At 41.1% G+C, this 27,668-nt stretch overlaps 1 protein-coding gene across 2 annotated transcripts in view; it reads left to right on the top strand.

Annotated features, from left to right (window-relative positions):
• Nucleotides 1-27,458, top strand: part of SLC16A14 (solute carrier family 16 member 14) — a 55,342-nt gene extending 27,884 nt beyond the window's left edge. For both annotated transcript variants that reach the window (XM_069104630.1, XM_069104629.1), the window contains exons 4-5: nucleotides 8,047-9,024; nucleotides 24,252-27,458. In XM_069104630.1, the coding sequence (XP_068960731.1) occupies nucleotides 8,047-9,024; nucleotides 24,252-24,403 (1,130 nt within the window). In that variant the 3' untranslated portion in view covers nucleotides 24,404-27,458. The remainder of the gene's footprint in view (nucleotides 1-8,046; nucleotides 9,025-24,251) is intronic.
• Nucleotides 27,459-27,668: the final 210 nt, after the last annotated feature.

Here is a 27,668-nt window from a genome sequence, read left to right as displayed (position 1 = left end):
ATAACAGCCCCTGGATGAGGTCACTGGACCGTAGGCTCTCAGAGATGGAAGCGGCCTTTGGGGCCATCTTTCTGTTCTTACCCACACCTGAGCAAAAACTCCCCCTAAAACATTCCCACGTTTCTGGGCCTCACCTTCCTCATCTGTACAGTAGTAGGGTTGGACAGTTGGCTTTTAAAACGTCTCCCAGCTGTAAATTTAGGTGGTGCAGTGGATAGAATACTGGGCCTGAAGTCAGGAAGACTCATCTTCATGAGTTCAAATCCAGCCCCAGACTGGATAGGTGCGTTGGGGCGGCTAGGAGGTGCAGTGAATAGAGTACCGCCCTGGACTCAGGACGACCTGAGTTCAAATTCGGCCTCAAACAGTTAATACAAAAACTAGCTGTGTGACCTTGGGCAAGTCACTTAACCCCAACTGCCCTACCTTCCCCCCTCCATAAAGCAAAAATAAAATAAAATGAAATAAAAAAATAAAATAGCTGGGTGACCCTGGGCAAATCACTTAACTGTTTACCTCAGTTTCCTCATCTGTAAAATGAGCGGGAAAAGGAAATAGAAAACCAGTCCACTATGTTTTGCCAAGAAAACCCCAAATGTGGTCACAAAGAATGGGACATGACTGAGATAACTGAACAACAATAACATTTATATAGTGTTTACCATGTGCTGGGCACTGTGCTAAGTGCTTTACATTTGATCCTCATAACAGCTCTTGGAGGTAAATTCTGTTATTATCCCCATTTTACAGAAAAGGAAACTGAAGCAATCAGAAATTAAGTGACTGTCCAGGGTCACACAGCTAGTAAGTACCTGGATCCAGATTTGAACTCAGGTCTTCCTGAATCCAGGCCCCATGCTCTCTCCACAGCAACCTTCCAATGAGAATGTTTTTGTGTTCAACTCCAAAAAGCACATGTTATATCAAATATTCTATAAAGATTGTGAACATTTCAGGGAGGCCAGGTGGTGCAATGAGTAAGAGCGTCAGCCCTGGGATCGGTTCTGGCCTCAGATACTCGGAACCCACACAAAAATAACTGGCCGTGTAACCTTGAGCAAGTTACTTAACCCCAATTGCTTAAAAAAAAAAAAGATCGTGAACATTTCTTTGGAACTGAGATTAGTCACATCATCTTTGCCCTTTGGCTGTGTCAAACTGAAGGGAACTTTTTGGAAAAACAAGCTCGTGCTAGCTGCTGAGAGTACAAGGAAAATTTAATACTTTACATTCAGAGTTCGCAAAATACAATGTTCTGTGTCTAGAATTTTCATTTATAATTAGACCTAACTCCAACAATAATCAGAAAGATAGCCTCACTTTTAGGATATAAATCACCCAAGTTAACAAAGTTCTAGATTCATACCAAAGAAGAGAGCTGATCTTCAAGCCAAGAGGGCCTGGTTTCAAATCCTGCCTCTGACACAGACTGGCTGTGTGATCCTAGACAAGTCACTCAACCTCTCAGTGCTTTAGACAGCTCTGTAAGATTACAAGTCACAGAGAAGGTGCCAGTCTACATGGGTGGCAATAATTTCCTCACCTGGGAGTCCCCTATTCCAATAAAATGACAGATCTGGTCTCTTGAGGTCAACAGTTTGCTGGAAAAGGTGTGGCACAGTGGGAAGATTATGAGATTTCCTATGAGAGGATCTGGGCTTAAATCCCAAGTCGGAGACTTACTTACCTGTGTTACGTTGGGTGGGTCACCTTTCCCCACTGTATAGATCAGGCTGTGAAAACTCATGGAATGAACAGATGGAGAAGGATTTGCTTAGTGCTTCCTATATTTAAAGAACTGTTCTAAGCAGATACACATAGAAAAGTAAAGCCTCGAGTGTTCAGAATGGTAGATGGCCTACTGCTCATGGCTACCACAGGTCATACAGCAAAGGGCTTGTCCAAATGTCCCTAGTGCATTGGCATTAAAAACTCACTGTGTTTGGCACTGGGGAGACAAAGGCAAATCCACAGTCCCTGCCTCTAGGAAGCTCATAATATAATATTATACAAAATACATACAGAGTAGAGAGAAGGACCTCTCAGGAGAGACACTACACCTGAGATTTCATCTTATGTAAGCACTTACTCCCATCCTAGCTCTGCTTCAGTAAACAGTCTGTATGAGCTGTTTTGGGGAAGCTAGGTGGTGTTGTGGATAGAGGTAGGAAGACCTAAGTTCAAATTCAGACATTTACTAGCTGTATGACCCTAGGCAAGTCACTTAACCTTCTTCACCTTAGGTTTCCTCATCTGTAAAATGAGCTGGAGAAGGGAATGGCAAACCACTCCAATATCTTTGCCAAGAAAACCCCCAAATGGGGTCCCAAAGAGTAGGACACGACTGAACAACAACACATAAGCTGCTTTGGCCAAATTAATTCCTGCATTTGGTGGCTAGCCTTCTAGCAATAAGCCTCTCCAAACTTAGTCTGATTTTTGAATGATAAATGGACGTTCTGTCACTGGACAGACTTCAAAGCTTTTCCTCTTATCAGAACTTGCATTCCATGAACATAGCCTTGCAGAAGACAAGGTCGTTTCCATACCATAGAGGAAAGCATCAGAGTAGAAATATTAATGAGAAAAGTCCAGATCTTCTTCAGCTAGGACTGGTACATGTTTCCATTTTATCAGGGATCTGTGGACTTGTTTTTCATTTTGTTTGTTTTTTAAATTGGGGGGGGGGGGTGAGGCATTTGCGGTTAAGTGACTTACCTAGGGTCACACAGCTAGTAAGTAGTATCTAAGGCCACATTTGAACTCAGATCCTCCTGACTGAAGTGCTCTATATGCTGTGCCACCTAGCTGCCCCCCAAATATTTTTAACATCTTTATTTTAATATAATTAGTTTCCTTTGTAAGCCTTTGTATTTTATTTAATACATTTGAAAATCTTGTGCTGAGAAAGGGTTCATAGGCTCCACCAGACTGCCAAGGGGCCATGATACAAAAAACATAAAGAATGCCTGCATTATATGGAGATTTCCATATAATTTATTTTAATGGGAATCAGGGCTGTACCTCACTCCTCTAAACACATGGATCTATTAAAAATGCCCTCCTGCAAGGCTGCCTGAAAATATTTTATTTCCTCATTTCATTGGAATGAGGTTTTTGACATTCATTTATATTTTCAAGGTACCTTTAAAATGATAGATGGGTTACTACTGAGGGTCCTGGGAGAAAAACTAGAAGGGTTAAGGGATTTTATTTTTACCTTTTTTGCCCAGTTCAAGATTTCTAGTTTTTTGTTGTTGTTGTTGTTGTTGTTTGTTAAGATGAAGAATGAAAGATCACAAAGAAAGCATTTATTCCTGAATTTTTCTTTTTTTTCTGGGTCTTTACTACAAATGAGACATGTCTATATTCTGTCAATTAAGTAGGAAAATCCAAACCTGTTATTTGATATTATGGAGATGCAAAACAATGTTGGTTGACTGAATTTATTTGTTTATTTAACTCTCTTAGGTTAACCTACTTTTGATCAGAAATTTACCTTTTTTGATTTCATTTTGATCCCATTTGATCTCATTCAACAGATTTGGCAGTCTGGTGAAATGTGCAGTTCCCCCTCTCAGAATAATGATTTTAAATACATAAAATAAAACATATGAGATTATAAAGAAAACCAATCACATTGAAATAGTTATTAAAATAGTAAAACAAAAAACGAGTTCTCAGAGCCTAGGTTAAGGGCCTCACAGTTGAGATGCCGCCATTTCCCATAAGGCGGATGGAGATATTTGCCCCAATCTGTGAGAAGAGAGAATACACAGAAATAGAGAAATTCAGCAGCTGCTTAGTAGTTAACAGTAAGTTATTCATATCCTGTATTGGATTCTGAAAGTCAATGAAGATATGATCAAAGTGGAAAACAAAAAAAAGGCATTAAATTAATAAACAAAACTAGGAACTTCTTTGAGAGGGGTAGGAACTGTAATAAACTGGGCATTCTGTTCAGTGGAAGCTCCTAGAGGGCAGGAAATTTCTTTTTTTTTTTTTTGGCTTGGATGTGTTTCCTTCTATATGGTAAGCACTTAAATGCTTATTGATTTGTTAATTTGACAAATCAATAGCTAGTGTGATTTTTAAAAAAGAAAGAAGAAAGCCAAATTACCAGTACCAAAAAGAAAAAGAATTCATAACAAAATAAAGATGTTGATTTGGATTGTGTTTCAAAGTGTAGACAAAAAAAAAAAAAACCACAGTGCAGAAAATACTTTTTTTAGGGGAAGTATTTCTTTTTTGAAATTGATTTTTATTATCATCTTTTATTTTGTATCAACTACATTTCTCCCTGTATACCTTCCCAGAGTCATCCCTTATAACAAATAATTTTTTCAAAGAAGAAGAAGAAAAATCCTGACATTATATGCAGTGTTCTACATTTGTGAACCCCTACCTCTGTAATGGCAGGAATGATATGGAGGAAAGGCTGGCTCTTCCTTGACCTCTTTGTTCTGAGCCCTACAAGCCCCTGGGCCTGCTGTGAGCACGTGGTTCTTATTATAGTTGCTAAAATGTGCATAGAACATTAAAGATTAAAAAGTGTTTTTATTCAACCCTGTAAGGTATATAACAAAAATCATTATTCCCATTTGACAGATGAGGAAGCTGAGGCTCAGAAAGATTAAGTGATTTGCCCAACATCCCATAGGTAATAAGTGGTAGAACTGGAATTCAAATTCAGGATAGTATTGACCACTATATCACATTAATATAAATTAGTAAAAATCAATCAATTAGTTAATCAAAGCATTTACTAAGTGCCCGTTGCATGCCAGGCACTGTGTGGAAAGGACTAGGTGACATGGGCCAAATGAGGGCACGATTATTTAGTTCAGTAGTGAAGTAAAATCTGATTGGATATTATTTTACCCACTGGTCATTTTCCTTCCTGTTATGGATAAAAAAATATATATATATATATATATATATACATATATATATATTGCTACACAAAGGATTACAATAACTTCTACACTTGTGTTCAGATTCCTAAGACATCCTTTTTTTTAAGCTACTTTGTTGTATTTTATTTTTGTGTAGAAATTTTTAAAGTGTTATGTTTATGATAACTATCATCACAAATGACTTTTTAAAATAATGTCAATAGTGGATAGACGCCCCACCTGGGAGTTGCAGAAAGAAGGTCAGGATATATGATTTCAGCAGTGTAGAAACATTTTCCGCATAGGTAAATCCATGACTCCTTTGTAATTTAGTCTTAAAAAATTGCCCAAGCATTGAAAGATTAAGTGACTTGTCCAGTGTCACACAATAAGAACAAGAAAGAGGACTTGGTGGGAGATTTGTGTATGGCCCTCTCCACTATGTGGCATTACCTCTCCTTGGAAGTTACACAGGGTATTTATTTTAACCAGTTTTCTTCCATATTCAAATGTTAGATCAGAATTCAGGGTCTGGATCAGGTGCATCTCTGCCTGGTGATTTGCAAGGGTCCGCTGCATGCTCTCAGGCATGGCCCTTCGCCTAGTGGGGGGGTCATCCATTGGTCATCAGGGATGGCCCAGTGACTCAGATCATTCAACATCTGAGTATGCTATTTCATAGAAGGACCCATAAAAATATGATAACAAGAAACAGCCTTCTTTTCATGCCTAATTTAACTCTTAGAGCTGCCTCTGTAAATGAGGAGTTACTGCATTCTGTAAGAGACCTCAGTTACTAGGAGACCGATTCAGAGAAGGTTCTCAACAAGGGAGGTGAATATTGGCCAGATCTGGATACAGGTCTTTGTAAATGAAGGTAAAGGCAGGTGCTGTGAACAATCACACAATAAAGCTAGACACTACAGGAGACAGACAGCTCTTCAGTCATCATTCATAATAACCACTCACATTTCTGAAGCTCCTAAGGTTTCTGAAACCCTTCCCATGCCCTGTCTCACTGTGAGATAAGTGCTATGATTATCCCCATTTTGCTGATGAGGAAACTGAGGATCAGAAAAGTTCAGTGAATGGCTTGAGGTCATTAATATCTGAGATGGAATCTGTTCTTGGGCTTCCTGACTCCAAGTGCACTCTGTCACCCAGCTGCCTGTCCTGCTGGACCACCATAGGTAGAAATACAGTTAGCACAAGCACTTTCTGTATTTCAAGGAGAAATTAAAATAAGAAGTTCCCTCTCCTTCGAGAATCTGTTTTATTTTGGAACTTACAAATACCCATGAGTTTTGTGTTGGTGTGACCCAAAGTCACAAGCTAACACTGAAGTGGCTGGACCAGGGCAGGATGGTTCAGTGGAGAGTGGTCTCGTCCACCCTGCTTTCAGGGTCAGCTGTGAACAACAGAGAAAAGGCTGCTGTTTTCCAACAGTCTGTGGTGTTCTGCTTCTGAAAATGGTTTGATTCTTCTCAAGACAAAGGCATCCAACAGCTTGGCCAGTTGGTAACAGGTTGCTTTTGGCTATTAATATCATTACTAAATTATAAAATATGTCACAGAAATAGACCAGAATGAGACTTTAGAGTTGAAAATCTGTCACTTTACAGATGAGAAAACTGCAACACAGGGAGATTAAGTTTTACTATTTACTATTAATATCATTACCAAATCATAAAATGTGTCACAGAAATAGACCTGGAAGAAACTTTAAAGGTCATGATGTCCAGTCCCATCATTTTGCAGATGAGGAAACCAAGACTTGGGGAGATGAAGTCAAATTGACAAGAATTTATAAAGTATCTATTATGTGCCAGGGACTGTTGGAAGGGATGGGCATACAAAGAAATGCAGAAAGAAACCTAGTCCCTGTCTTCGAGCTCATGTTTTTTTTTTCTTTTTGGAGGGCAATTGGGTTTAAGTAACTTGCCCAAGGTCACACAGCTAGGTTCTTTGTTTGTGTGTGTTAAGTGTCTGAGGTTGGATCTGAACTCAGGTCCTCCTGACTCCAGGGCCAGCACTCTACTCACTGCGCCACCTAGCCACCCCTTTGAGCTCATATTTTAATAGGGGTGACATATAATCAGTTATGTACATGGTATCTGTACACCAAAGGTAATTGCAAAGGGGAAAGTGTGAGCAGCTTGGGGGGAAGGGTGAGAGCCTGAGAAAAGGCCATTTGAAGATATGGTAGTGTCTGGGCTGAGACTTGAAAAAATCCAGGGATCCTTAGAGGTGGAGGTCAGAAAGGAGAACGTTCCAGGAATGGGGGCATTCCAGACAGTACAGAGGCACGAAGATGGGTGGTGAGATGTATGTAATAAATGACAAGTTTATGAATCATAGAATATATAGAAGGGAATAAAGTGTAAGAAAATTGGAAAGATGGCCAGGTTATTAAAAGCTTTAAATACCAAAGGACTTCATAGTTGATCCTTGAGGCTACAGTAGTTTACTGAGTTAGGGGGAGGGAGTGACTTGGTCAGCTCCGCATTTTAGCAAATCACTTGGGCTACTGTTTGGAGGATGGATTGGCATGGGAAGGGACATAAGGCATTCTGCAGCAAAGAGTTTAAGAACTATTAATAGAGATAAAACCCATACTTCCAGCTCATCAAACTGATTCCAGTGCATAGTTATGCCCTGATCAGATTCTTGACTTTGGTTTCTTTTTTTTTATATTTTTTTTCAATTGCATGTAAAGAAAGTCCTTAACATTCACCTTTATAAGGTTTTAAATTTCAGACTTTTTCCTCCCTCCCTCTCCCTTCTCTCCCCTCCCTTGTCCCCAAGACCAATATAGGTTATGTGTACAATCATATTAAACATATTTCCACATTTTGACTGTAGTTTCTGAAAACTGCCCCCAAATGTCTCCTAGTCATCCTTGTAAATAGCTGCTTGCCTTAATGCCCATAAAGAATATTTATAAATAATATTATTTAAATTTATTTTATCATTAGTATATGCAACATAACCCAGTGAGAAAGCTAAGTTGGGGTGGGGGGGGATACCACCTTTCTTTGGGCCAGAAATTGCCTTTAGGATTTATCTAAGCATAGCCAAAACTGCTTTAGATATGTTTAAATCAAGCCGTGGCCTTTTATGTCTCATTTTCCTTTTTAAAATCTATCGACAGGGTTTGGCAGTGGTATGGTCTATCTCCCTGCAGTGGTCATGGTAGGCCAGTATTTTCAGAAGAGGCGAGCCCTGGCTCAGGGGCTTAGTACAACCGGGACAGGCTTCGGTACCTTTCTCATGACCGTCTTACTAAAATATCTCTGCTCAGAATACGGGTGGCGCAGCGCCATGTTCATCCAAGGGGCCGTCTCCTTGAACCTGTGCGTTTGCGGAGCCCTTATGAGGCCTCTCGCTGCCGATGAGACTCAAAGCAAGAAAATCCTTAAAAGCAAAAGTGGGGAGAGGGACCTCAAACTCCCTCTGTCCCATTCAGCGGAGTCCATCAGACCGAATGGGCACCTCACCAAAACCGAAGAGAGAGAGGACGCGCCGGCCCCAGCCGCCGAGGGCAAAGGCAAAGACCAAGTTCAGCTTGGAAAGAACATGTACGCTCTTCGGGTTCTTAAGATCGCGAGCCGGCTCACCCTGAGAGTCAGGAAGGGATTCTGGGACTGGTACTCCAGTTACTTTGGAGCCGCGTCCCTCTTCACCAACCGCATGTTCGTAGCCTTTATTTTCTGGGCGCTCTTCGCCTACAGCAGCTTTGTAATTCCCTTTATTCATCTCCCAGAAATAGTCAAGCTGTACAATCTGTCGGAACAAAACGACGTTTTCCCCTTGACCTCGATCATAGCAATAGTTCACATCTTTGGAAAAGTGATCCTGGGCATCGTGGCTGACCTGCCCTGCATCAGCGTTTGGAACGTCTTTCTGCTGGCTAACCTGAGCCTGGTCATCAGCATCCTCATTCTGCCGCTGATGCACACCTACTCCAGCCTGGCAGCCGTGTGCGCCCTGATAGGCTTTTCCAGCGGCTATTTCTCCCTTATGCCCGTGGTGACTGAAGATCTGGTGGGCATAGAACACCTTGCCAATGCCTATGGGATCATCATTTGTGCCAATGGAATATCTGCATTGCTGGGACCGCCGTTTGCAGGTAAACAGCTTGTGGTCTTAATAGTGTTCGGGTCATAGAAGTGACCCCATCTGTTCTTGGGCTGGTGATCACACAGTATTAGGACTATAACCTTTACGTTTGGTTTACAGAGAGTAAGAAAGAGGCAGCCACAGTTCAGGGGCTCTTAACCAGTTTCTGTTTCATGGTCCCCATTGGTCAGTCTGATGAAGCCAAGGGACAGATGCCTTCTAAGAAAAACGTTTTCAAATGTATAAAATAAAGTAAAATACCTAGGATTACAAAAGAAACTAAATATATTGAAATAATTATTTCAAAAATTTTTAAGTTCAAGGAATCCAGGTTAAGTTCAATACTCAAGGACTCTGGTAATCATCATCCTCATGGCAACTGACATCATTTATATATCACTTACTATGTGCCAAGCACGGCATTAAGCACTTTACAATTGTAATTGTGTTTGTCCTTCATTCTTGAAGAGGACCCTGACATCAGGGAATGATGACATGCCTTGCAGTTGACTTTGATTTGAGTGAGGGAGGGCTGTGCAAGGTCACCAGCCTCATTTCTCCTCCAGAGTCATCTGGGTCCAGTGGCCAGATATTCATCAGGATGACTGGAGCTGACCCAGGATGCAGTGGGAGACCCTGGCCCTTTTAGGCTGGTCAAGACCCTCAGGGTTGCTGGAGAAAAGAGAAGCAGTTACTATTTACTATTTACATTCACTCTGTGCTAGAAGGGTAGGGACCAATCGTTGTCCAATCTATGAGCTACAAAGTGAACTGAGTTTAAGGCTTGATCTTTGAGAAAGAAATCTAGCCAGTAAACCCCAAGTTAATGAGGCAGCTTTCAGCCAACAAAATGTACCTTCTTCTGGGAAGAGCATGAAAGAGGGAGAGGGAAAGGGAGAAGAGGGAGAGGAAGAGGAAGACCTTGCACAGTCCTCCCTCACTCAAATCCAAGTCAACTGTAAGTCATGTCGTCATTCCCTGACATCCTGGTCCTGTTTGAGAACAAAGGACAGACAATTGTAGTAGCAGATAGAGCACTAGACTCAGAGTTGGGAAGACCTAGGTTTGAATTCTCCCTCCTTCACTTACTTGCTGTATGACCCTGGGTAAGACGCTTCACATTTCTAGGTTTCAGTCTCTCCATCTGTAAAATGAGGGGGTTATATTCAATGACCTCAAAGGAACCTTCTAATTCTATATTGATGTTGGAGATTTAAAAATAATTGCCTTATATAGCCATTTTTTAAATCAAGAAATGAAATATGAAATAAGATGTAAATCCTTTTTTATATATTCATGCTTCCTTTTTTCTTCCCATTCCTGTCGTATTTTCTTGCCCCTTAATATTTAGTAAGTTTAGGGGCAGCCAGGTGGCTCAGCAAGTAAGAGCACCGGCCCCAGTGTCAGGATGACCTGGGGATCGAATCCAGGCTCAGCTACTTAGCACCACACCCAGAAATAACTGGCCATGTAACCTTGAGCAAGTTACTTAACCCCAATTGCTTAAAAAAATCTATTTAGTAAGTTACCAGAGCCTTCCTTCAGGTAGCATTTAGGTACTGTTTGTTTTTGGTCTATAGGATCTCTCATAGCTGGAGGTGCCTTTTCAGAGTTTCTATGATGGTGATATGGGGCAGCTAGGTGGTACAGTGAATAGAGTGCCAGCTCTTTAGTCAGGAGGACCCAAGTTCAAATCTGGCTTCAGATACTAGCTGTGTGACCCTGGGCAAGTCATTTAACCCTGTTTGTCTCAGTTTCCTCATCTTAAAATGAGCTGAAGAAGGAAATGGCAAACCACTCCAGTGTCTTTGCCAAGAAGACCCCAGATGGGGTCATGGAGAGTCAAACATGACTGAAATGACCCAACAAAAACAAAAATGATAATGCTAAAAAGACTTGAGGAAGCATTGATGGCTTATAGCTGGGACAGCTAGGCAGGAGTACTGACTTAGGGTTACAGCATTAGGGGCTGTTGGTCCAGGTCATCAGGGGTTAAGCACTATGGGCATGCTTGGGCAATCTGATTGAGACACCAGATGTCAAGCTACCAAGAAACCCAGTCCTTAGATAAAGAAAAGTATACATAGTTCAATGTCAAGATGGCCTCAGCAGACCTTCCTGGAACCTGGCCACAGAAAACAGGAAATAGTCAAGGCTGAGGACTTTTGCTGTCCTTAAAACTAGAAGCCAGACTTATCTGCTCAGCCTTGCCTTATGTGTCCAGTCACTTGGAACTTAAAATGCCCATGGTGGTATGTTTAATGAAGCCCCTTCACTCTGAGTCTCCTCTCTCAGGGGCATCTTCTCCATATAGGGAATTGAGGTATGCCAGAGGCCTAGGTATTGGGCCTGTGGTTTCCTTGACATTGGGAGGATTGGACAATGGTCCCCCTCCTCCATGGGGACCCTAACATCATCCCTCTTCTCACTCCTCCAGTGGTGGGTCCTCAAGGCCTGGGTTGAATTATTAACACTGTAAATTCCATATGATGTAAAGCTTGGGTCATCCAAGACGTTCCCAACTCTCCAACAGACTTTAGGCTTATGATCCTTCCGGTCACCCAGGGGTGTTGGTATATAAATTCTGTGTGGTTTCCTATGGCAAATGAGATGACCTTGGTTTTTAAAAAATGTTTTGATAACTGCATTTCATTATATTTAGCTCCCTTTGTGGCCCTACATATTTTATTTAATGCATTTTAAAACACTATTTTACAGGGCTTGATATATAGTTCTGGGTTTCACTTTGAAGGTGGAGAATGAGGTTCTGAGAATTTGGGGTGTATAGTTATAGATTTGGAGTAGGGAGGGAGGAATTGATTACATTGGTGGTAATGAGCAATCCCAACAAAGAGTTTGCTAATATTTTTAAAATCACTCTGATTATGAATGGCAGCAGACAAATGCACTTGATCACCCACCCGATCTAACTACCGATTTTGTAGGCCCCTTCTGCTTGGGTTAGAAGTAGACTTGGGGCGAGGGCCTTGGTCATTGGGTAGAGATGGCCTCAGAGGCTAGGAAGACCCCCTAGAGCAAGAATCAGATCAGAGTAGGGAACAGAAGCTGGTGATGTTAGAATACTGGACGGTCAGGTGGTTGGTACCAAGCGAGATCTGGCAGACTTCCCGCAGATGAAGACTATATAGCAACACATGGGTCTGGCAGTAGGTATTTGGCAGAAGTATGGATGCTTGGCTAACCAGTGGTTTGGGGAAGTTTGGCAATGGGCCCAAGGTATGAATGACTAGGTAGGTGGGCAGAACTTACCCTTGAGGCAGTAGGCAATAGATAGAGGTCTAGGTAGGTGTCTAATAGGCATTAAAGAAATCTAACTAAGAAGGGGGGCTAGTGTTAGTTATGGGCAGTTTTCTGTCTCCTGTCTCTGTTTGTCCTTGATCTGTCTTCAATTGGTTAGCTAATTAGCACTTTTAAATGTCCACTATATACCAGACATTGTGCTAGGCATTGATGATACAAACACGAAAATGAAACAATCCCTCCTGTTATGGAGCTAACACTCTAGTGAAAGAAATAACATGTACATAGGGATAGGACAAATATATATGGGTGTATACATGACAAATATAGGTATTATATATAATTAAATTGTTATATAAATGTCTCTTTATCTATACGTACACGTACTTACAAACAAATAAATAGAGCAGCTAGGTGGCACAGTGGATAGAGCCTTGGGTCTGGAGTCAGGAACAGGGCCTGTTCCTTAATTCAAATCTGGCCTCAGACAGCTATGGTCATTCACTTGACCCTGTTTGCCTCAGTTTCCTCATCCGTAAAATGAGCTGGAGAAGGAAATGGCAAACCACTCTAGAATCTTTTCCAAGAAACCCCAAATGGGGTCACAAAGAATTGGACGTGAAGCAATTGAACAACAAATATAACACAAATAGAAAACAAATGCAGGGTAGTTAAGAGAAGGAGGCCTCTGGTAATTGGAATAAGGAAATGTTTCATGCAGAAAGTGGTGCTTAAGCTGTGTCTTGAAGGAAGACAAGGATTCTGTGGGGCAGAAATGAGGAGGGGTCTATTCCAGGAATGGGGGCAGCCAGTACAAAAAACCATGAAGACGGCAGAAGGAGTACCTAGTACTTGGCTGGGCTGTAGAGTGAGGCTGGAATGATAGACTGGGGCAGATTGTAAGGGTCTTTAAAAGCCAAAGGAGTTTATTTGATCCTAAAATCAATTAGGAGCCCCTGGAGTTGAGCACGGGACATGGACAGACCTGCACTTAAAAAAATCCTTTTGTCAGATATGGGTGGGATGCATTGGAGTGGGGGAAGGTTTGAGGCAAGAAATGAGGAGGGTGGGGGCTGTGTGACTAGAGAGAAGGAGCCAGATGCAAAAACTGTAGGAAGCAGACATGGCAAGGCTTGGAATCTAAGCAGTAACACTGAGGTTACGCACCTAGAAGATGAAGAAGACCGATCCTAGGACAGAAATAGAGAGGTTTCAAAGAGGAGTGGTTTTATAGGAATGATAACATATGCTCTTTTGGACAGGATGAGTGTGAGATGCCTCTGGGACATTCAGTTTGAAACGTCCTGTAAGGTGGATGATTTGGGACTAGAGTGCAGAAGAGACACTGAGATTGGATGTATACCTCTGTCAGCCATCTGCAGTAGGATGATAAGTAAACCAATGGGAACGAAAGAAGTCACCAAGAGGGAGAAGAGGGCCTAGCACAGAATCTTGGGGAGCACCCACAGTGAGGGGACACGCTATGGATGGTGAGTCAAGAAAAAAGACAAAGAAGAAATAGTCAGCTGAGCAGGAGGAGAGCCAGGATGTGCAGCAGAGAAGGATGAGGACTGAGAAAAGACCAGGTTTGGTAATTAAGGGATCTCTGGCAACTTTGGAGAGAGTTTCAGTTGAGTGATAAGATCAGAAGCCAGATTGTAAGGTCAAAGAGGAAGTGGAGGCCAGAGTGAGAATAGTTTTTTCGAAAAATCTGGTTGACAAGGCCAGAGGATATAGGACAAGAAGGAAAGTTGGGATTCCAAGAGGCAGAGGTAAGGAGAAGGGTATTCCAGGTTTAGGCCTCAGCAAGGGCAAAAGCACAGAGATGATGCATCACTGTGTGCATATAGAGATGTTGGGTGGAAGCCTCCTGGAAGGCTTCATGCTGCCACAGTTGACCTGTTTAGGAAGTCTTTAGTATAAAGAATTGTGGGATGAACCATTGGTCATATTGGGCAAACCCAAGAATCTCTTAATGTACTTGGGACTATGCAACTGCAGAATGTTGCTGACCTTCTGGGGTGCCATCTGCTGAGTGCATGACTTGGAGATTCCATTTGTTTTAGGTTGATGGCACATTGTTCTAGCTTAGTACTATCCAGGATTGCTGGCTGTATCTTTGTTGGTCTGAGTTAAACTCTACAGACATGGTAGTTGTATTGTTTAGAATAATGAGAACAGATGAATTGCAGGCCCCTGAGCAAGTGGGCCTTTAAGTCCCTGGTGGCTATGGCCCCCAGCCTACTCACTGGGGCCTCTAATGGCCAGGGAAATAAAACCTACCACTGCTGTTGTCCAGCCCTATATCTTCATGCCTACTAGTGGTATTCTAACAATGTTTTCATTCACAACTGGCTCCCCCTCTCCTTGATCCCACTTTGGCTATGACTGGGACACTTGTGAGTGGTTCCCATTAAGCAGACCTATTTTTCCCCATTTTAGATTTGAGGATGGAATAACAAATGAATGAAGGAGAGTGAGAGGTTGTCTCTTTTGTAAGCATACTCACTCAGCAATCTGTGGGTCCTGAATTCTTTAGGCTCTACAGCCAACTGGAAGACTTTTTGTCATGATAAATACCAGTCCCTTAATCACATGACCTAAAATAGGCTCCCTGACAAGTTTCCACAGGGTTGCTTGGACTGGAACTGGACAGAGGATGTTTGAGCATGCTCCAGAACCAGGCCACCATAGACAAGTCCACCTGTCCTCAAATCAATGAAACTGAACATAGTGTCTGCCCTCAAGGAGCTTATACTCTAAAAGAGATAGGGGGAATGGTGGCTACTGTGAACATTTGGTGTGAAAAGTTTCAGGGGTGGTGCGTAGAGTGATAAGGGAGCAGACTGACACATCCTTCCCAAGAGCAATGGAAGCATTGTTTTGATTATGGTTTCAGAGCTGGAAAAGGACGTAGGGAGAGGAGCAGCTGGTGAGAATTTGGGGGTTGTGGAAGGGAAAATATAAAATTAAGCATGACTGGAAGTGGTCTTTGAGGTCTTTGAAGAGAACTCATTCATTTTATAGATTAGAAAACGGAGGTGCCAAGAGGCTCAGTGATTTACCCAAGGCCATATTGGTATAGCTTGGATTTAATTCCAAAGTCAGAACTCTTCACCACACCCCGCTTATTCCCTCTTGCTCTTCCCTGGTATATTAGCCTATCTCAGGGGTGGGGAATCTGCGGCCTCAGGTTCCCCACCCCTGGCCTAGTTGCTTCCATGCATATTCTATATCTGCCCTGCCCTTGATGAAATTTATCTCTACCTAAATCTCTGGCTTCATCCACCAAGATTGTTAGTATGGTATACATATTGTATGGTATCTGTCCTTGACTCTTGACTGTCCCCTAGTGAGTTCTCACAGTATGACCTCCTGCATATATTCATTTAGTCCTTGAGGTATGTTGTCTGCAATTACTCAGAGCAAGCAGCTAAGAGTCATTCAAACTGATCATGATAGATTGGTCCAGGAAACCCCAGAACACGTCATTTTTTTGTGAAAAGTTAGACAAGGCATTGAACAAGCCACTGTACATTCAAAGTGCCCATATTGAATACAGAATCTATGGATAGATGATGGCTGTCACATTCTCACCTCCTAGAGAAAACTAACAAGTTAAAAGGGTGAAGCAAACACCTGAACCTGGGGAGATGGGAACATAGCTTAGGCCAAGAGGAAATAGAACACTTTGAGGAGGTCGAGGCCAAAAAGTACTCACAGACTTGACCAGACTAAAGAGCTAGCCACTAGGGGCATCTAGGTAACACAGTGGATAAGAATGCTAGGCTTGGAGTCAGGAAGATTCATCTTCCTGAGCTCAGTTCCAGCCTCAGTCACTTACTAGCTGTATGACCCTACACAAGTCACTTAACCTTGTTTACCTCGTTTCCTCATGTAAAATGAGCCAGAGAAGGAAATGGCAAGCCATTCCAGTATCTTTGCCAAGAAAACCCCAAATGGGGTCATGAAGAGTTGGATATGATTGAAATGACTGGACAATAACAACAAAAGAGTTTTCAGAATCATAGAATGGGACCCTAGAGAGGCATGTCCATAGCTGAGGAGAGAGAGCTTCATAGAACAAGAAAGCACAATAACAGAGGAAGAACAAAGCACCTTCAAATGACCACCCAGGGGTCAGAGAAATTGGGTACCATTTTTCAGTAGGTTTAATTTTACTGTTTCACAGAAGCTTAGAGATGAAAGGAGTCATAGGGGCCATCTAGTAGAACCCATTCCTGAAAAGGCATTCCTGCTGCAACACATCCAACAACATAACCCCAAAGTGGTCCTTAAATCTGTGCTTGAAGACCTCCAGTTAGGAGGAGCCCATTACCTCCAGAGGCAGTCAGTCCCACTCACAAATAGCTCTAATCACTGAGAAGTATTTCCTGACATCAAGCCTCAGTTTGTCCTATTAAAAAAAAATAACTTGTACCCATCACTCCTGGCTCTACCCTCTGAACAAACAGAACAAGCTTCATCTCTCCTTTGGAGGTTGGGTAAGATGGCCTCCAAAGTCCCTTCTAGTTCTCAAACCCACAATCCTATGAAAGACAGTTTGTATCCTTCAGAGTCTCTACTACGGCTCCTATGACCCACTCCCTAGTCATGTCAGTACCTTGTGCTCCAAGATGCCATGCCCCCAAAGATCTAGTTTGGTGATGGTCTGATAAACATGTCTCAGATTATTAAAAATAAAGTCCTCAAGAGCCTTGAGCTTGGGCTTGGTGAGTAAATGCACACAGCCCCTGGGGATCTCTATTCCTGAGGGACTAGTCTAATGGTGTAACCATATAAGCATTCAGGGGCAAGGTGTCTGCTTCTGAACAGTAGAGAAAGGATGTGGTGATCATGACTGTCTTCCTGCAAGGGCAGGTTGGTTTCCTTCTCTATGATGCCTCTGACCACTTCCTCTTGCAACCCACACCAATAACATCAGCCCAGTCTGGAACTGAAGGGACAACTGGAGAGCCCTACAGACAGCAAGGTCATGCATGTTAGCCATTGAATGCTGAATGCTGTGTAAGAGGAGAGGGAGGAATGGGTTAAGTCAAAGGCTAACAGGGGCCCCCACCTTGGTTTCATGAGTGACAGGGCCCCAAGAGGATTGATCAGCCTTCAGTAGCTTCAAGAAATATTGGCAAGTTGGGATAAAAAGACTGAAAGAGTTTGGTATGATGGAAATAAGGGAAGGGAACAAATATTTATTAAGCACCCAGTGTGTGTCAGGTACGGCACAAAGGGCAGAGAGCCTGGGTTCTAGTTCCAACTCCATCACTAAATTGCTGAGTGACTTTAAGTAAGTCCCTTGATCTCTGGATCTGTGAGAGGAGGGGTTTGACATAAATGCTCTACAGGCTGCCTTCCAGCTCCTGAGATTTCAGCTGGGAAAATGGGGGTGGGATTCCTTATGTCTGACTGATCTTTAAAGAGTCAGTTTGGGAGATTATATGTGTTGTTGGAGGTCTCCATAGCATCTTTTAGCCTCTCCCTCTCTGAATTCTTCACAGAAATAATTTCTTCAGTGCAAGTATTCCATAAGAGTCATATATCATAGTTTGCTCAACCATTCCTTAATCTGGTTTCCAGATTTTTCTTGTAACAAATAATGCTGCCACAAACATTTTTGTGCATATGGGTTTTTTCTTGCTGTAAATAAATTCCCTGGGGGTATATAGTCTCAGTAGTGGGCTCTCTGGATCAAAGAACAAAAAACAATTTGATAATTTTCTTTGCCCAATTTACAGCCTCCTCTACAGTGAATTAGCATTCATGCCTTTCCACAAGCCCCTCCAATTGGGTTTTTCCTATCTTTTTGGCATCTTTGCTAGCTTGGTACGTGTGAAATTATGTTTTCATGGAATCATAGATTCTAGTCCAACTCCCTTATATTACCGATAAAGAAACTAAGGTTGAGAGAGTTTAACCAACTTGTCTAAGGTCACACAGGCAGTAAATCACAGACCTGGGGATTTGAATTCTGTTAAGTTTGATTCCACATCAAGTATCCTTACCCCTGTCTGCCTGAGATGGACTATCAGGGTTGTGTTAGCTTACATTTTCGCTATTATTTGTGATTTTGAAGCTCTTTTTATGTGACCAGTAATTTGTGTTTCTTCTTTTGAAAACTGTTCATGGGGTGGCCAGGTGGCTCAGCCAGTAAGAGCACCAGCTCCAGTGTCAGGATGACCTGGGGATCAAATCCAGGCTCAGATACTTAGCACCACACCCAGAAATAACTGGCCGTGTAACCTTGAGCAAGTTACTTAACCTTAATTGCTTTAAAAAAAAAAAAAAAAAGAAAAGAAAACTGTTCATGTTGTTTGGCCACTTGTCTATTGGTCCTTAACTCCCAAGGGCTCACCATATTGATGCCAAACTTTAGTACAGACACCAGTACCTCTTAATCTTACATATTCACATCAACTCCTTAAAAGTTTTATGTGTCAGACTTTTATCAGAGACATTCACTGTGAAGAATCCTCCTTTCAGTCTGTATCTTTTCTTTTAATTCTAGTTGCATTGATTTCATTTTTTAAAATGCTTTTTAAATGTGCAGGTAGCATGAAGCTGGGAGGCATAGCTTCCACAATGGATGGCACAGTCAGTATCCTAAAAGATACAGACAGGCTCTAGAATATGGGGGCCAAGAATAATAAACTAAAATTTAATAGTCATGAGTGTAAAGTCTTACACCTTGGGTTCAGGATGACAGCCTCCAATGGTCCTTCCACTCTAAATTTATGTGTCTAGGCTACAGTTCACCCAATAAAGATTTGGGTATTTTAGTGCACTAAAAACTGACTATTGAGTCAGCATTATGACATGGCAGAATTTTAACTAGTTGAATATTAAGTTGTTAATATGTAATTAACATGTAATATTAAGATTGAATTGCATTAAGAGAGGCGTTTTCAGTAGGAAAGTAAGAGTCCCACTTTACTCTGTCCTAATTAGGCCATATTTGGAGTATTATATCTGGTTTCAGATGCTACATTTTAGGAAGGACATCGATGCTGAAGAGGGTCCCAAAGAGGACAACAGGGGGAAGAGTGTTGATATCATGCCAAATGAGAATCTGTTGAAGACATTGCACGGATAGAAGAGAAGATTTAGGGGGAACCTGATAATTATCCTCAAGTATTTGAAGGACTGTCATATGGAAGAGGAACTAGATTTATTCTTTCTAGCTTCAGAAGACAGAACTGAGAACTATGGGGAGAAGTTGTAAGAAGTCAGGTTTAAGTATGATGTGATAAACCATCCAAATAATGGATAGAATACATTTAAGCTTGATGTAATAATTAGACTATCCAAATAATCCTAATAATTAGACTATTTAAAAATGGAATAAGCTGCCTAAGAAGATAGATGGGACTTTGGATGGGTTATGGGGTATTACTATTGTTAACTGTTTTTCATAGGATATTTTGTAGAAGATGCTAGTTCAGATATGGATGGGTTGGACTGAGACCTTTTCTAACTTTTGAGAGTCTATGATTCTCTCTGTCACATAGTAGGAGCTTAGTAAATGCTCATTGGCTCCCTCATTACCTCTCCTTGGCACTATCTAGTTAGTTGTGCCTGGAGCTCAGCGTTGACTTTAACTATAATCACTGGGGTTAGCATTGTAGTGCACAGGTCTTCTGTTCGTTGAAGGGAGTTTCCTCCACTACTTATTGCTGTGGTATAGATAAAAGATGTGAGGACCTTCATTGTTACCAACATTCTGCCAACTTGACCAGATGGTCAGAGGTAACAATTTGGGATTTCACATGATCTCTTTGTGGCTTTTCTGTGTTTTGATGTATTTTTTAAAATAAAATCTTAAATCATTGTTTTTTGAGACTGGGTCTCTCAGTCTCATCGAGACTGGAAGTTTAGGAACTACTGATGGGCCTGACCCCTCTCTATTTATTGGTCATAGGAGCTTTGATCTGCTCCATCTCCAGCCCTGGCTGATTGACCCCTTCTAAGGCAACCTGATGGGCCCCCCACTCCCAGGGGCTCACCATTATTGATGCCAAACAGTGCAGATCAGCATAGCTCAGAACTCCAGAGCTCCAGACCCAGTATGTCATGACAGATTAAACAAGACAATCCTGTAAGCAGAGGCTTCCGCCCAGAAGCCATGTAGCAGCCCATGTTTTTACCTGGGCTTTGACTAGCCTGAGGGTCTAATGTAGCATCCTGGAAGCCTAGAGGATGGATCAGATGGTCCCTAAATCACAGAATGCTAGAAGTGGGAACCAGGCACCCTAAAGATAATAATCAATCCCACTCATTTTACTGATGATGAAATGGACAATCAGAGCAATGCCATAATGACATGCCAGCAGATCCAGCTCATTGGTGGAAGGGCTGAGTCTAGAGCTCAGGTGTCCTTATTCCCTTGCTGTTCAGTGTCCTTTCTATTATACCGTGGGCTAGGAAAGGCTTTTTTCACAGGGCTTTGGCTGTCTTTTAAATTAGAGCAACTTAAGTCTACCTGCTCAGCTCCACCAGTCCTACTTAGCCCCTCTGGATTTAAAAAACTGAATAATTCCTTAAAAAAGGTTTCTTCATTGTCAGTATCTGTGGCAGAGGCATCTTCTAGAAATGGATGGTAATTGTTCAGTCATGTCTGACTCTTCATGACCCCATGTGGGGTTTTCTTGTCAGAGATCCAGGAGTGGTTTGCCATTTTCTTCTCCAGTTTATTGTACAGATAAGGAAACTGAGGCAAACAGGGTTAAATGATTTGCGCACGGTCACACAGCTAGTAAATGTCTGAGGCCAGATTTGAACTCAGGAAGATGAGTCTTCCTGACTCGAGGCCTGGCGTTCTATCTACTGTAGCACCAAGCTGCCCTACAAAAAAGGGGGGGGGGATGGTAGACCATCATAAATATTCTAAGGGATCAGGAATTCTTCCCTCATTTCAGCCCTTATCCTCCGAGGGTTGGGCAGGGAGGGCTATGATCACAGGGACCTTAACTAAAGACATTCCATACGTGTAATATCAAGTACCTGTTTGAGATGTAGGATAACTAGCTACTAAGTCGGCAAACATCAATTAAGCACCTACTGTGTACAGTACAGGCTGCTGATACAACGAAAGGCACCAACAACTCAAGCCCTCAAAGATCTCACAGTCTAATGGAGGAGACAACATGCAGATGACTATAAATAAACAAGATAAGGGCAAGACAAATTGGAGATAATGCTGTAGCCCACCTTCCATATAATTGGAATTTTTTTCCCTTGCTTTTTGGAGGGGGAAGGCAGGGCAACTGGGGTTAAGTGACTTGCCCAAGGTCACACGGCTAGTAAGTGTTAAGTGTCTGAGGCTGGATTTGAATTTGGAATTTTAAAAATGTACATTTTGGAGGAAATGTGTGAGCCCTGAATACAATCTTTTCTTGTTTCTGCTAAATATGTGTGCATATGTGTGTGTCACACATACACACACACACATACCGGGGCAGCTAGGAGGTAGAATGAATAGAGTGCCAGCCCTGGACTCAGGAAGACTCATCTTCCTGAGTTCAAATCTGGCCTCAGACACTCACTAGCTTTGTGACCCTGAGCAAGTCACTTAACCCTGTTTGCCTCAGTTCTAGAGAAAGAAATGGCAAACCACTTCAGTATCTTTACCAAGAAAATTCCAAATGGGGTCATAAGGAATCAGACCTGACTGAAAAACAATACACATACATATATATACACACATACCAAGAAACACTAGCTAGATTGTAAGCTCCTTGAGGGCAGGACTGCTTTATGCCTTTCCTTGTGTCCCTAGCACTTGACCCATAGTAGATACTTAATAATGCTTAATGACTATTTATTTCTGATTTTATTGTCAAGCCACTTTACATGAATCCGAAAATCAGGAAAAGCAGTGAAGAAAAATGAACCGTGATGATCACGGTGCTACTGGAGTTGGTGGCTTTTTTAAGACTTGGGGAAAATCACACAGCCTCACTATGAAAACTTGAGAACAAAACCATACTTCCAATTCCAAAAAACCCCAACAAACAAAACCAAGCCCTGGCTACTGGTCTCAGCAGCACCGTTTAGCTCTGGGAACTTGAGGACCCAATTTGACTCTAGCATTTCCAGGCATTCTCATGTAGCCAGTCCAACAAAACACACTCAGTTCACTTCTTTCAAAAATGTACGAAATAATCCAAAACTCAGAAGTCAGATTGAACTGGACAAGAGTCTACACATAAAAACTAAATACCAAATAGTATTTTTTTCCAACTCTTAGACTATTTTGCAAGAGGACAATTGCCTGCTTATTTTGTTCGCCAGGAAAACAAGTTCCCCTCCTTTTCATGGTGATTTCACATGAAAGGAGAATACAGTTAACATGGTGGGATGAGGCGCGGGTGGTGTTTGTTTTGAAGATGTTCTGAACTCCTGATATGAACCAGTTGGGAGGCAAGCGCAGGGAGTTACAGTGTTGAGATCATATCTCAGGAGAGCAGTGCTGGAAAGATTTGTTCAGTACGTTGGTTCTTATGAGCTTTGCCTGTGGAAGTGAGCCATTTCATTAACGACACAATATCAGAAACTGCCCCTGAAATACAGTCCCTCCTGCCCCAAATTACCCAATGTATGCAGGACTGGACACAAAGGAGAGGGTACTATGAAGGCAGGGTCTGCAGGCAGAGGTCAGGATCCTAGGAGTTCTGGGAGTAGACCTGTGGGATTATGCATTCCTTGAATTTAGGTTCTCCTCTGCAGAAGAGTGATATTTGGCCTCTGTGAGTGTTGGATACTTGAGACCTGAGTTTGAATCCTGTTTCAGATAATTACTAGCTGTGTGACCCTAGCCAAGTCACTTTCCTAAAAGATGTTATTTTTCCTAAAAGATATTATATTTCCTAAAAGATGTTTCCTAAAAGAGTTATTATAAAGTAGATCCTGCAGAAATGTGAAATGTTGTATTTGTCCCGAGTTATTTTGTTCACCAGGAAAATGACTTTCTCTCCTTTTTACGGTGGTTTCACATGAAAAGAGAATACAAGTAACATGGTGGGGCGGGGAATGGGAAGGGGTGTTCATTTTGAAGCTGTTCTGAACTTCTGATATGAGCCAGGTATAAGGAGGCAATGTCTGGTGGAACTTTTCACAGGTGACAAAAGAAGGGATTTCCCAAGAAATCTAAGTCATTTGATTAGAACAATTTACTACTAAAAACAAAACAAAAAAGATCAATTTACTATAACTGTGGCTCCATAGCTGAAGTTTTAGAATCAATTTTTATGCATTTAGTCTTTAGGCATTTTGTTTTCATTTTTATGCATTTTCATCTTTTGAAATTAGAATAGGAAATTACATTCTAAAGTACTTAATTATAATCTCATCCCTCATCAAGGCAGTTAGCAGATAGATCTTCCTGATCTAAGTTCAAATCCAGTCTCAGACACTTACTAGCTGTGTGATCACAGGCAAGTCACTCTTTCTGCCTCAGTTTCCTCAAATGTAGCATGGGGACAATAAAAGCACCAAATCAAAAGGTGGTTCTGAGCATCAGGTGAGATCTATTTAATGTGTTTTGCAAACCTTTCAAAATACTATATAAATGTTAAATATTACTGAATCACTTCTTGAAATGGAAGACCTTAATGTAATCAACATATATATGTTCAAATTCTTTTCATAAAGAAAATAACTTGGATACCGCTCAGTCCTGTGGTTCTAATTAAAGTTGGCCTGTGAACTTCTGTGACCTAAGGACAAAAGCCCAGGATTAACCCTTAGAATTAAAAGGAGAAATGAAAGAAATGTTTATAAGGTCCTGTTGGAACATTACCAAGTAAAATGATTTTGCCAGCCACTCCCAATGCTTACATAACACTTTTTGCATTAAATGAAATAAACACATAAAGAGGGATGGCAGAAGATCACCAAAAACTCTTTGGATTGTTTCTTGTCACGGGCTCCACACTGACTCTCCCCATTTTCTTGTTCTTGCAGGTTGGATCTACGACATCACCCAGAAGTATGATTTTTCCTTCTATGTATGTGGCTTGCTTTACATGGTGGGCATGCTCTTCTTACTCACACAACCTTGTATCCGACTGAAGGAACAACCAAGAAAAAAATCCACAGAAGGCACGCGTGTTTAGTGCCGTCTGAAATGTAGCTTTCGGCACCCTGTTGCTGGCCTGAAGAACAAAGGTATCTCATTTGGGGCACTCCTCCGGTGGGCACTGTTCTGAATGCCAGCTGAGTTATACAGATGACATGATACATCAAAGCCAGGCTATTCAAGAACTTCCAGAAACATACTCATAAAAGCAAATACCTTATTGCACATAGGGCCTTCAGAGCTCGCTTTTTTAAAAAAGAGAGAAAAAAAAGGTGTTGTTTTTTTTTAAACCTCTTTACAAAATCACTTCCTTTGTGATTTGGGAAAAAAAAAAAAGAAGAAAAATTTATCAGACTACTTACCATAAGCAGACTGATAAATTGGTTTGTAAGCACAAGACTGCGGCTAGATTTCTGAACCAACTCTTACCTGTAGAGAATTGCTAAAACTGGCAGATGTTCAAGATTCAAGTAGTTTTATACAACTTAAAAATGTTTCTACAATAAAGAAATGAATGCAATTTATATTTTTCTCAAGAAATTCTGATGATTATATTATCACTCACAAAAATTATCTTGATACATTTTCAGTAGTGATAGGTCAACAAGGGCTATTGCATTTTAGGCACTTTGTTTCTGATAATGCCTGTCTCAGATTTAAGGGTAAAACTTTGGGTAAATAAAAACTGGGAGTGGGGAGATTTGTGCAGGCTGGGTGGGTGGGGCCATCAGTGTCATGGTTTCCTTTTACATAAAATGTAGAATCCCTTATGACCATCCCAAAAGGACTGCTGTGAAGATAAACTATTAAGTCTTTGAAAAACTCCTTGTCAGCACAATATGGAAAAAATATTGACATGCAATGGTAAACTGAAAAGTTATACATGTGTGTCCTCTTAAAACAAGCTAGCTCTTCATTCTGGTGATTCCCATTACCAAGCAGATAATCCATTTACCTGTATTCCCAACAGTTTTGTAAGTAGTTCTGCTGACAGGCTTCTGAACAAAAGAGCTGCTATAAATGACATTGGCTCTCCCTGAATCATTAAACTGTAAAGCTACAAGATACCTTGCCAACCACCCAGTCCAGAAGCTTTAAACTGTCTTATGTGAATCCCTGGTGTGGGTTGCACACAATATAAATAGAGGTACCATGAGAAAACTTGAATTTCAGTGATATTTTCTCTTTAAAATATTTAATATAAGGCCATGTATGTGTCCAAAATATTTACTATGTATGGCATTTGGGGTGTAAGAGAGTATGAAAATTGGATTAATTTCCGTTTTTTGTGCTAAAATTTCCCTAAGCCTCTTTTATCCTATAGCAGGGGTGGGGAACCTGTGACCTTGAAACCACATGTGGTCCTCTAGGTCCTCAAGTGTGGCTGCACTTGAGGACCTAGAGGGCCATGTGTGGTCTCAAGGCCACAGGTTCCCTACCCATATCCTGGAGATCATCTAAATGGCAACTGAGCTATAAGATGAAGTCTAAAACACTAGACTATAAAGGGAAAAGAAGTCCAAGCTGAGATCCACTCATTTACCAATAGTTATGTGTTTGGGAAGGATGGTTCCATCATCCTGCTTTTGGATGGTGTTTATGGGTTCTGTCAATACATTTCAAAGCAAGTGCTCCATGATCAAAACAGTTTAGCAAACACTCATCTAATCTAAACCTCTTATTTGATAAGTGAGGAAATTGAGGTCCAGAGAGGATAGAGAGGTGGTTTAATCAAAGCCACACACCTAATTAAGAACAAAACTGGGACTAGATGTGCGATCTCCTGACTCCCGCTCCAGTGCCTGCTGTCCTATATACCATACTGCCCTCAATAATCCATTTTTCCAAGTCAAATCTTTGTCGGATTGCAGAATGCTCCAAAAAAGATTTTGGAAATTTCTGGCTGCCTTAATCGTTTATGCATAGCTTAGAACTGTACAATATTTCTACTAAAATGTTTCCTATTACAAAATTATTTCAGTTCCTCAGGGCCTGAGAACACAGAGTGTGATGTGTCTAAGGTACCTAAATCTTGCTCATTCATGGTAATATAAGACAGAAATAGCTCCGAGAATATGTGTGTGTACACATATAAATACATGTTTATATGTGTATATCTGTATATATACATATTTCTGTATATGTATATATATATATGTTTATGTGTGTGTTTGTGTATTTAAATAACCAAACCAAATTTTAGCCAATAGCTTCAATCTTGTCTACCAAACCTTTCACTAGAACTGTTCGCAGGTAATAAAATGGACTTATTTCTCTCATTTCCATTTTCTTCTTGCCCCTCTCTGTGGTAGAAAGGGTTGAACAGTGAAATGAACAAGAGAGAGACAGTCGATGAAAAGGAGAAACCAAGGCACAAAGTTGTCCAATCTATAGAAAATAGATTGCATGTCATGCTCTATTCAATTCAATGCTTGTTATAGCTACTAGTTTTGTCATTGTTAAAAGCAAAGTGACTTAAGTATTAGGGCCTCTTCTGTGTAGTTAATATAGAGTTAGGAATATAACCAATAGCATGGAAAAACTACTGTAATCATTTTAGGACATTACTTAAATTTTCTGATGAAACCAAATAAACAAGGGATGATATTGCTGACTGTATCACTGGTGCTACAGCTAATGCGTTCTGATGTGCGTGTCATTGGCTTTGTATCACCCAGAGGAAGTATAAGGCATACAGATTTTTTTCCCTAACTGCCCGTGCTTCCTCTTCTTTGAAGGTCAGGTTGGTCAGGTCCAGTGTGTTATAGTTGTTTGTTGAGTAAACATCTGTATGGGAATAATCATTTCTATCATAATTGTTAGAATTTTTTGCTTTATAAGAAAAATGAAATTTGCTGACTATTGTTTTTTTAAACATTCACATGTATATGATTTAATGAGAATGCCATAAAAATTAAGTAGAGCATCCACATATGATGTTTCCTGCTGAATATATTCTATGATTTTAAGTGCTCATAAGACTATTATTGGGGTTGGGGGCTTGCCTTATATTTATATTATTTGTTTTATAATTTGTCTCTGATTTTTTTTTTAGATATGACTATAAAATAAAATTTCTCTTCTTAAGAGAAGTTCATTGTGTCTTTGTATAATTGTAGGGAGCTGCAGGCTATAAGCCTCTACAATCCACCCAGCCAGGCACCCAGTCTAACCCTGACTTAGGGTTAGAAAGTTCCTTTTAACTCCTGATCATCAGCCTGTATACCCCAAAACTGTATTATGGTCTCTATCCAACAAAGTTTCACAGGAATTTTATGGATAGAGCCTTCCTTCAGCTTCCA

This window comes from Petaurus breviceps, unplaced genomic scaffold, assembly GCF_028583685.1.
Source record: "Petaurus breviceps papuanus isolate PSGF00001 unplaced genomic scaffold, PetGlider_PUasm1.0 688, whole genome shotgun sequence".
In the NCBI taxonomy this organism is placed as follows: domain Eukaryota; kingdom Metazoa; phylum Chordata; class Mammalia; order Diprotodontia; family Petauridae; genus Petaurus; species Petaurus breviceps.
The sequence above is the reverse complement of the archived record's forward strand: the minus strand, read 5'-3'. Positions and strand labels throughout refer to the sequence as shown.